The sequence below is a fragment of the Malaclemys terrapin genome, chromosome 9, assembly GCF_027887155.1.
Source record: "Malaclemys terrapin pileata isolate rMalTer1 chromosome 9, rMalTer1.hap1, whole genome shotgun sequence".
In the NCBI taxonomy this organism is placed as follows: domain Eukaryota; kingdom Metazoa; phylum Chordata; order Testudines; family Emydidae; genus Malaclemys; species Malaclemys terrapin.
In genome coordinates, this window is record NC_071513.1 from 2,233,526 (window position 1) to 2,244,733 (window position 11,208).

At 44.6% G+C, this 11,208-nt stretch overlaps 1 protein-coding gene across 6 annotated transcripts in view; it reads left to right on the forward strand.

Annotated features, from left to right (window-relative positions):
* PLS3 (plastin 3) overlaps positions 1–4,372 on the forward strand; it is an 84,551-nt gene extending 80,179 nt beyond the window's left edge. For all 6 annotated transcript variants that reach the window (XM_054039318.1, XM_054039320.1, XM_054039314.1 and 3 more), the window contains 3 exons: positions 1,533–1,656; positions 2,044–2,168; positions 3,120–4,372. In XM_054039318.1, coding sequence (XP_053895293.1) covers positions 1,533–1,656; positions 2,044–2,168; positions 3,120–3,252 — 382 coding nt within the window. In that variant the 3' untranslated portion in view covers positions 3,253–4,372. The remainder of the gene's footprint in view (positions 1–1,532; positions 1,657–2,043; positions 2,169–3,119) is intronic.
* Positions 4,373–11,208: the final 6,836 nt, after the last annotated feature.

Here is an 11,208-nt window from a genome sequence, read left to right on the forward strand (position 1 = left end):
TTTTTTTTTTTTTAATCTGAAATTTTTTGTTCTGAAATTGTAGGAGTAAAAAGCCTCCCTCCTCTCCCCCTCCTTCCCCTGAATACATTCCTCAAAAATTGCTTTTTAAACCCAGCTCTAAATGATTCTAGTAAGATACAAAACTGAAAATATGTACTGTACAGATAAAATGAGGCCACTTAATAACATTCAATATTCTAGCCAATATTTTCCTTAATGACTTGGATATTGGAGTGGATGCTTATAAAATTTGCAGAGGACACCAAGCTGGGAGGGGTTGCAAGCACTTTCAGGGACAGGATTAGAATTAAAAGAACCTTGACAAATTAGAGAATTGGTCTGAATTCAACAAGATGAAATTCAATAAAGGCAAATGCAAAACTACAAATTGGGGAATTACTGGCTAGAGAGTGATTCTGGAAAGGATCTGGGAGTTCTGGTGGATCACAAATTGAATGAGTCGACAATGTGATGCAGTTGTGAAAAGGCAAACGTCATTCTGGGGTGCGTTAGGAGTGTTGTGTATAAGACACAGGAGGCAATTATCCTGCTCTACTCGACACTGGTAAGGCCTCAGCGGGAGTTCTGTGTCCAGTTCTGGGCACACACTGTAGGAAAGATTTGGAAAAATTGGAGAGTATCTAAAGGAGAGCAACCAAAATGCTAAAATGTTTAGGTAAACTGACCTATGAGGAAAGGTGGGTGTTTTTTTTTTGTTTGTTTGTTTTTTTGTTTTTTTTTTAAAGGGGCATCTTTAGTCTTGAGACAATAAGAGTGAGAAGGAACCTTCTAAGTCTTCAACTATGTTAAGGGCAAAGAGATATGATCAATTGTCCTACCTTCAGTGGACATGGATAACAAGAAGTAATGGGCTTAACCTGCAGCAAGGGAGATTTAGGTTAGATATGAGGAAAAAGTTTCTAACTCTAAGGGTAGTTAAGCACTAGCAATAGGCTTCCAAGGGAGGTTGTGGAATCCCCTTCATTGGAGGTTTTTAAGAATGGGTTAAACCAGTGGTTCTCACCCTATTTATCATTGCGGGCCACATATGCGTTACCCGGGCCACAGGTTGAGAACCAGAGCTCGCCCTACATTTCTGTGATTAGCTCTAAAGAATTGTATCTGCCTTTTTAATAATGCAAAGTTTTAGGTGTGTTACCCCTCTGAAATAATGTATGTCAATCACAGTGCAGTCACTAACTTCATCTGAACCGACGGGGACCACCCAGCTTAGAAAGTGACTAAATACACGGCATCAGTTCAGTATTGTTCAGGGTGTCCTAACTGATGGGGCACCTTGAGAGGAAGTGAGACAGAATCTTTCTCTTCCCTTGTGCACCAAAGGTAACACAGAGCAGAGGCTGAAGTCAGGACTCCCAAGGTGGGCCTGCTATTGTAGGTTACTTTTTTGGGGGGGGGGCTCAGTAGCCACCCACCCCTATGCTGAATCCTGTACTGCATTCAGACCATGGCTTTGTTCCTGAACCATACCTACCCTGCGCTGTAAGGAACTGTCTTCCACTCATTCTCAGATACACCCTGAATGTTCTCGAGGACCTTGGTGATGGTCAGAAAGCAAATGATGACATCATAGTAAACTGGGTGAACAGGACACTGAGAGAAGCTGGCAAGTCAACCTCCATTCAGAGCTTTAAGGTACAGGGCTCCTTTTTCCAATGGGAGGGGGACTGGCATCTCCTTTGCATGCGTTGTGCTGCAGTGTTGGCCACAGACTTGGGTAACTCCATTGCAGGCCATTGAGGGACATGGGTGGAGATTTGCTGCCTGTAAACCAGTTATTGTTTGTTTAGCACAGTCTAAGCACTTTGTCGCAGCTGAACAGAGTAATAATGGTAATGTGGCATTGTAACTGGTTTGGAAAGGATCCCGTGGGGACTAATTATTAGTAGGTGGTAGCAATTTTGTGACTGTTAAAAACCCCTTAGTTTTGTTACCCATTCCACAATCAATTCATTCCACTGTTGTGGAATCAGAAGCCAGACTTGTTGAATCCTCACTGTATGTCACTATGTATTCTTCTAGGACAAGACTATCAGCACTAGCTTGGCAGTGGTGGATTTAATTGATGCCATACAGCCTGGCTGTATCAACTATGATCTTGTAAAGACAGGGGACTTATCAGAAGATGACAAACAGAATAATGCTATGTAAGTGTCTTGACCTTCAGGCTGCAGATGGGTGTGCTCCAAAACCCGTATTCTCAATCTTTTGCCATACTGGGACTATCCAGCGACACCGTCCCACTTAGCATATCAGAAGGGCAGGCTTCTTGTGATGCCAGCTTTTGGAAGGAATAGAGAACTGCTTGAACAGTTCCTAGCAGTGTGATCCTCTTTTCATTAGCAGATAGCCCTGTGAACAGATCTGATTCTCTCCAGTTTGATTCAGATTGATTTAATAAATACTTGGCCTGTATCTCAATATTTGATATTTGAACTCTTAGACACATGGGTCACTATGGTGAGTCTGACACATGGGTCACTATGGTGAGTCTGTTTCCTGGTGAGATCAGCACGAGTCATCTTCAAAATAATTTTCCAGTGGGAGTACTGAACTGGAAAGTTGAAACTTGCTTTCCATTAAGATTCTGTAATAACTGTAACAGCAAACTTTCAGGTAACTTTCAGTACTCTGCTTGCTTGAATATTGATAGAAAGCAAACACAAGGAGCATGAACAGAAGGAGATAGTTCAGAAACTTAACTATTCACCAATAAGGGTTAGAATTTACTTATCTCTAAGGAATATTAAATATGCAACGAATAACTCAAGGTATATGTATTACACTTTCTCATTAACTGTTTGTAGAATGGACTTCGGTTCAAAATATCAAGTAACGTGTATATTAAAAACTGCTAATTCTCTGTAATAAGGTTATTTTAAAACCAGTTGCTCTACATTAAAAATGCATGTATAAAACAAATCTACTTGCCAGATCTAAACAATCACACCTTGAAATCGGAGTTAATACTTTGTTGTTAAACTGTGTTAGTGATCACTGAAATCGCACTGCAAAGGCTGGCTGTTTGGCTAGCAAGTTCAGGTAAAGGGGGGATGTGAAATGTTTACATGTACTCATTTCTCTTGACTGCTGAACAGGTATGCTGTGTCCATGGCCAGAAGAATTGGAGCCAGAGTATATGCTCTTCCAGAGGACCTTGTGGAGGTGAAACCCAAGATGGTTATGACCGTGTTTGCCTGTTTGATGGGCAGAGGAATGAAGAAAGTGTAAGATGCTGAGACACGTGCAAAAATCCCAACCTGCCACCCCCGTGCATGACTAGGCGATCAGCTGTGTCCGGGATGAAATGCTGTTGGCCTAAGAACTGTTGAAGTTTCAAGGACTCTCAGTTTTGCTTTGCAAGACTAGAACATTATCAACATTCTCAGGGAGAGGAGTTTTTAACCAACAGATTTGCTCTTTTCCCAGAATGGAAGTTTGATTTAAAGTGCTCACGGAAATGCATTCATATCAGACCAGCATCTTAAAAAATGCTGCACTGGACCTGTTTCTCAGATAGTCCGTGTTTTTCTTCTGAGGGTTGCTAAGGTGGCTGGCATGAATCTTAATAGAAACAAATCTCACTTTCTTTCTAAAAGACAGTTTAACTTGCGTCTTGTGGTCAAATCTTGTGTGTTCTGGGTTTGAGCTTTTATTCCTTGCCTCTGTAACCATAAAGTTACAGAAGAAGCTGGGATCTGTAGCGCAATTTATAAGGTTAAATGAGAAAATTGTATTTCTGAAGATCAGTCTTCCTGCAGTATTCTCGCTACATGGTGCTTTTTTATACACATAACAAATATTTTGATTACTTTACAAATAAAGCATAGCGGGTTTTTTTTCTTGCTACCTTTATTTAAAGGTCTTTCAAGATAGACTATATTTGAGAATACCACCATAAAACTCAGCCTCTCTGGCAGTAGTGGACATCGGATGGCATCATTAAATCTGAGAATCAAAATGAATGCATTTTTGTACGCATCTTGGTTCAATTTTGTGTGCACCTAGAAAATAATTTTTACAAATCCTGCATGTAAACTTCTATTACTTTTTTATTTAAAATTCTGTTGAATAAAACCTTGTAGGGCGGTTGTGAAGGGAAGAGGCAAATGTTACAAACAGCAGGGTTAAGTAATCTGAACTGCAAAGGGCCGAGACACAAAACTATTTTTTACAACTATGCAGGAAGTGATGTCACCAAAGAAGGAAGGAGCTGTATCCATAGGAGTCAATGTACTCTTGCTTTGGCAAGCTGTTTGCTATATTTTGAGATCCTGTTGCTATTCTGAGCTATTCAAATGATGTAATATGGTGGCAAAGCATTAGTTGAAATAAAAACATTTAAATACAAGCTTCTTTTTTTGCATATTTAATCTGATTCCCATTTGTCTGTCTCTCCTTATTGACCATTCAATTTTTCAACTTACTTCCATGGTTTGGATGTGTGGGATTTTTGTGCTGATCTTTTGGTTTGCTTTCTGGGAGCTGCGTAAGAACTTTTGCTCAGTAATGTTGGGGGCAAGGAGGGTTGACGGTAATTGCTTGATCTCAGACTAGCTACTTTGTGCAAACTTTGTTAGTTATAACAGTGTTTGTTTCAAACGACCTGCGAAGGGAATCCTATCCCATCCAACTTTAGTGTCCTTCCCCACCTTGATCCTGAGTATCCTTTATGGAAGGGCGCTAACCATTTGAAATCTTCTGTGGCTGTCTCCCACTCCAGTGTGCCTACCCAGCATGTGCCCTTCCGGAGATGTCCCAGCTACCACTGAACCCTCTTGAATTAGGGAACTAGCTCCTAGGTCACAGAGGCTGGGTAAATGCTGTTTGGGGACTAGTAGTACCTCATCCCAAAGGGTGTAATAAGGCCAAATAATGAGGAGAAAGGGAATAGGCCTTGGTTCTGGCCTCTCCTGTTTGGTAGCTGCTTGGCCAGCCCTGGGATCTAACTTCCCACAGGGGTTGGTGGAGCTGTAACATCGCCAGCACGGTGCATGCCACGCGTTCTGCAACATCATGGAGAAGTCAGTTGTGCAGCCAGATGTTGTGGGACCTTCAAAGAGGCAGGACATTGGCTTTTGAGCAGAGGCTGGGTACTGTCGTAAGACAAGCGCCGGCATGTTGATCCACATGGGCGGCATGGATGCAAATTTGTTAATTCGGTTTGCAAACACTTTTGATGATACTCTGCACTTCATGCAAGCTTTTCATAAGCATCATTAACGAGGTGGTTGAAGTCTGTGCCTTAAGACTGAATTCAGTGACAGATTAACGATAGCCCAACTTCCACAATGCAATATAAAACTGTTCAGAGGGCATGTTCGACTAACTTTTGTTTTAATTGTCAATAGTTGTCAAAGCTGTTTGCGCGAAGATCTTTGCTCCAGGCCTGGCCAGCATGCCACATGGTTTAAGTGCACAAAGATACCTATACCTCTGTCTTTTAGCTTTTTGTAAGTTTTCATCCATAATTAAGGCTGTAAGCTAGTGTTTGCAGAATTTTGGCAACGTGTGAGGACCTTGCTTTGCTATGGAGCGTACTGTGATCGAGTAAATATTTCCGTATGGGAAGTCCAGGCGATGATGATTTGGAGATCATGATAGGAAGCAGTATTGATATGATGCACTTAATCTGTGATTACATGTTTAACTTCCATTATCAGAGCATCTGGTTCTGGTTTGTCTATGAAGTTGCCATCCTGATGGTCTTGGGAGGGAGATGTGCCCTGTCAGGGCTGTTCTCTGTGTGCAGTCTGCTGTTTGTTTGTTTGTTTTTGCAATACTTGCTTTATATTTTGAGTATTATTGTGTCAACTGCCTGATAAGGCTGTCCAAATATTTCCAATTCTTGGCGAAAGATGACATTTTTACTGTCTAGATGATTTCGTTTCTCTACAGTTACTAGCAGCAGCAAGTCTTTAGAGCCAGCCTGGAGATTCATCTAGGAAGAGTTCTGTGCAGTCAGATTTATTATGCTTGGATCTAGTAATGAGGAAGCCTTCGCAACTCCTCTCTGGAATTATTTATAATAATGCTGCTAATGTCTTCTAGCTAGTGTATTGTGAAGAGGTGGCTTTTATACTTCAGCAAAAGCATTTCCTAGGTATTCGTGGGTATAAATGCTGTGTGACTAGTTGAGTAAGCATTCTAACCTCTCCAATTTTTTACTTTGAAACCCGTATCTGTCTTGTCTTTTTATTTCTTAATTACTGGTTTTCTCTCTAAATTCCTGCTGTTCTTAGCAGTATCCACACACACAAAAGATGATTTGAGCGCTCAGCTTCACTAGGAGTACTGAATTCACTTCTGGACTTGAGCTGCAGATGAGTGACTACAGTTAACATCAGCCTGCATTTCTTGTCAGATTTATGATCCGTGTAATGGGGCAGCAGAGCCGTATTTAAAGGGAGACCAGTTCAAACTAAGAAGCATGTCTGTTTTCAAAGGGCCATGCGAAGCAGCAAATGTCCAGTCAGATGTGTGTAGCTTTTGAAGCAAAGTGCGTAGGGTTACAGTGTGGTGCACGTATTGATAAATGTCACCATTTTGTGAGGTACATGGGCACGAATAGTGTGAGCATTTCCTCTCAGATGTCTGTCTATCCTGGCTCCTGGTTTCTTTCCCCTGCATCCTCAATCACCGCGTCTATGCTGTGACTGCAGACTGCCAGCAGGGGCAGTGTGTCGTGGCATTTTTTTTGGTATGTTGAGCGGATGAAGTCGATAACAAGACTTGCAGCAAAGGTCAACAAGTCCCACGTCTGTTGCCCAATGAGGAATCCAGTGTGATCTCTGAGGAGGACGCCAGACCAAAGCCCAGAGAACAGGAAGTTGGGGGTGAAGAGACCATAGTACTCGAAGGCTTGGCCGGTAAGTTCTGTCTGCCGAGGTCCAGGCCACAGAGTAGCCTGTTTCTGAGCTGTGAGAATGGTGCCTGGCCAAGAGGAGGGCCTCAGACAGTCCCGAATGTATGTGTTAATAGGAGAGTGAGCCCCAAACTCTGAGCATGTAAAAGGGCCGCAGTAAGTGGGGGCTTGTCTCTCCTTATGGCCATAAGCTGGGAGACAGAGTGCTGCAATGCTGTGCTCCTGGGAGCAGCACGTGGCCAGGCACTTCCAAGAGAGGAGAGCACGTCTGGGATTTGTCATTCTCTGCAGCAAAGTGGAAAAGAATTCCTGGACGCTACAAAGGTAGAGCCCAGGTTTCATCCCCAGTGTTGAAAAATCTTACCCTGAACCTCTAAAATCCCTTTCACCACGAAAGGCCTTGGACTATCCCAGCTTAAACGGAAGTTAGGCACAGTCTCTCTTTGTTCTGTTTGAATGATTGAAAACATGTTCCTCTTTCTGACGGCCGGGAAGTGAATACAATCCATGAGCAGCTCCAGTTACACAGCTTTCCATAAATGCTACGATTTGCCTCCGGAGAGACGCCGTTCTCAAATGCATTTCTGTTCGATCAATCAGAACGTTTACAGCAAATGTTCTCGAAGACCAGTGGCAAGCAAATCTCCTGGCTCCTAACATGCCTTAGAATGTGGTGGTGTGGGGGTTGGTTTGGTTGCTAGCTGAAGCATATGAGTTATCCTCCATAAGTGAACTTCTGGTTAGAAAAGCACCTTACTGGATTCATTCGCTATTTGTTTGTATTATGGCATTGTTTATAGACCCAGTCAGGGCCCCGTTGGGGTAGGCACTGTCCAAGTGGGTGAAACAAAGACCATCCCAGAGCCAAAGATCTTATGCTATAAGTTTATGGCCAGAAACAATAAACAAATGGGGAGAGGGAAGGCTACAGTATCCGGTGTGATTTTGGATTAGCATAGTGCAGTGGCTGGGAGATGTGTCATTCCTTTCATTAAGTTGTAGTGATGGACAGCTGGGTCAGACGGCTGAGAAGGGGGGTGGCAGTGGAAGGGAACCGGGAAGCCCATCAGCAGGCAGGCAGGTTCTCTCACTCGGCACTGGCAGCTGTCCAGTAAGAATAAACGCAGAGCTAATCTGATCGCAAGTCAGCTCAGTGAGGATCAACGTTCCCTGCGTAGGGAATGGAAACACGCTTTAGAGACTGGCACAGGAAGAAAAACTGGAAGAGGGGAGAGGTCCTTAAACTGGATTGTCCATCAGTAGAACCTACCTCAGCCACAAAGTCACCATTAGTAGGGATGGAGGCATCAGGTGGTAAGAGCAATGAATAGGGGGATGGTCTATATATTGGGTTGCTGCTGCTGTTAGAATGGGGTCTGACGGGCGGCCCCCGCCCCAGCTAGCGTGCGTGCGGGCAGCTACAGACGTGATATGGTAGGAGTCAAGGTGCAATTTCCAATCAAACCGAAGACATCAGTCATGAACTCTGCCAATTCTTCTACCCTATGTTGAGGGCGAGATATCCTGGGCTTGGGAAAGGGAGGCCGCTGCTTAATGTGGGAACACAATGCAGATAGGCTTCTGCAGACGACCCAGGGCCAGTGAGAAAGGAAATGACTGGTGTGTTGAACGTACGTTAAACCGTTCTAGTGCTGAAGGAATAAACCTGAAGACGAGGGCACTAGATCTCGTGGCTGGCCAGTGTGCTCCAGCACAGAGGTGGTGAGTTAACCCACTGGCTTAATCTTTAGATTCATGGGTGTTCACGCCAGAGGGGACCATTGTGATCATCCGATCGGAACGCCTGTCTACACCGCTCTGGGCCACGTTTCTTCACCGTCATTAATCAGTAAGACTGAAATTCACTGCGGTGCTGAGGGGCAGCATGAGGCCAGTGCACTCTTCAGACTTGCGAATAGCACTGAAGTGGTGGATAGCTCTTGTGACATCTCTACGCCCTGCCTTTCTCCACAGGGGCCGGATTCACCCATGGAGAATAACGAAGCCTTAGCCTGGGGGCAGAGGGCCTGGGAGTCCTGTGACGTCTTAACTCCCATCTGAGATTCTGAATCCGTTGCTCTTGGTGGTGATGGCCCAAGTCTCTGAGTCACTGCAGGGTTGTTGCCTGTCTCTTCCTAGCCACCACCTTTGCCCTTGTGCTGCATGTTAGCTGGGCAGTTCCACTTCCCACCATCGACTCTTCGCACTAGTATTAGGCACTCGGGTACCCCCGTGTCGGATGGGGCAGTGGAAGCAGCAAAGCTGAGCCCTAAATATTCGTTTCATTCCACTGCGCCACAGCTCTCGTTGTCTTCATTTTTGCAGCATCACTTTTACTTTGCTGCCAAGGCACGAAGCCGCAGTTGACGCCGCTAAGTGCTCTTAGGTCTCCAGAAAGAATCTGGGTTGCCAGACGGCTATTCCTAGCATTCGGTCCATTCTACCAACACTCTCCAGCCCATCCTTGGGGTAAAAGCCTCTAACCTGGAACTGCACGTTGGAAGCTGCCAGTATATTTTTGTTGTCAGCTGTTGTGTAAAATCTGTGGAACGTTTGGGCAGAATCCTACGTCCCCTCTAATCTCTACTTCCAGGTATTGGAGTTAGCCAGTTGGTTACAGTTATAAATGGTAGCGGCAAGAGGGGGAGGGAGGAATATACCGGCATCTGCTTGCCCACTGGGCAAGTAATAGGAGCAAACGACGTGTCACGTCACCCTTGGCACTTGCCCAGGGTGAAGGGTCATTACTGTTGGCACGTTGCTGCACACTTTGCAAAGTAGTCGCTCCCAGGGGGCTTGAGACACTGTGTGCTGGACAACAGATGGAAGAAGAGCCCCTGAAGTGGCTGGAGATAAATGTGCTGACATGTCCCTAGGGTGATGGTAAGTGGGGTGGAAATAAAATATTTACTAACTCATCTTCTGCTTTTCTTAATTCAGCCACACATTAGAGCTCGCTAACAGAGCTGGAGAAAGGCAGTGCAGTTCCTCAAATGGTTCCTCACAGTGGCTCAGGAAGAGATGAGCAACTTAAAAACATCAAAATCCTCCTTTTACTTAACCCCTTCATCTCTTACCTCCAACACACTGTGCTATGGCTTGTTGTTGTCAGATGGCCCCTTGTCTTCTCCCTCTTGTGAGGTGTGGGGTGTCTCACACTTATAAGGCTCTAGTCTACTCAGGGAAGAGACTAAGATGGGCACTTTTCCATGCCTCAGGTCTGCTTTTTCTGTGTACACTAGAATCACACCTGTACTGTCCTTAGACATCTCTTGTGCTCTTGTTAGCCGGGCAATTCTCCCAATGCAGATTTTATTCTAGCTTGTCCATTATGTCCTGGCCCCCTCCTCTGGTGAAACGCTGCATTTATCTCCATGGGCAGGCTCTGCTCCCCACAGCTCTGTAGCGATGGGGGCCGTATAGTGCAGGGAATAAAACCGCTCCGGAGCCCTTTGATGGGATTCCAGCCGGTCTGTGTTCAGCTCAGGAAAGGCATGTGATGCAATTACTTTACCTCCGGGATACCTCAGCACATGTGCTCTGGCCTTTTGAGTTAGAACTCAGGTGATTTCTCATTCTTAAACGGGAATTTGCTTGAATAACCCATCAATTCTCTTTGTTTTTGGTGCCACCAAGGGGCAGCCATGTGTACTCCAATATATCTCCTCAATATATGTTCCACTCTATATGCATCCGAAGAAGTGGGTTGTAGCCCACGAAAGCTTATTCTCTAATAAATTTGTTAGTCTCTACGGTGCCACAAGTACTCCTGTTCTTTATACAAAAAATGGACATTGGAAACATATTTTTCATGTTCATTCCATCTGAATTGCAATGAAAATGTTTATTTTTTTCATAATGAGCCATGTTGGTGCCAAGATATCAGAGAGACAAGGTGGGGGAGGGAATCTCTCTTATTGACCAACTTCTGTTGGTGAGAGGGACAAGCTTTCGAGCTGCACGCAGAGCTCTTCTTCAGGGCTGGAAATGGACTCCGAGTGCTACAGCTAAACATGAGGTGGAACAGCCTGTTCAGCATTAGTAGCTAACACACATTTCAAGGTGAAGTGGCCCATTAATACCTCTCTGGTCACAGAAGGGGGGGAGAAAGCTGTGGGGTGGGAGGGGGTTAAGTGGGTTACAGATTGTTGTAATAAGCCATAAATCCAGCGTGTCTGTTCAGTCCATGATTTTTAGTATCCAGCAGAGTTATGAATTTAAGCTCCCAGGCTCGTCTTTTGAAGGTGCTGTGCAGATTTCCCTGGAGGATGAGAACTGAGAGGTCAGACGTAGAGTGATCGCTTTGGGGAAAGTGTTCACCC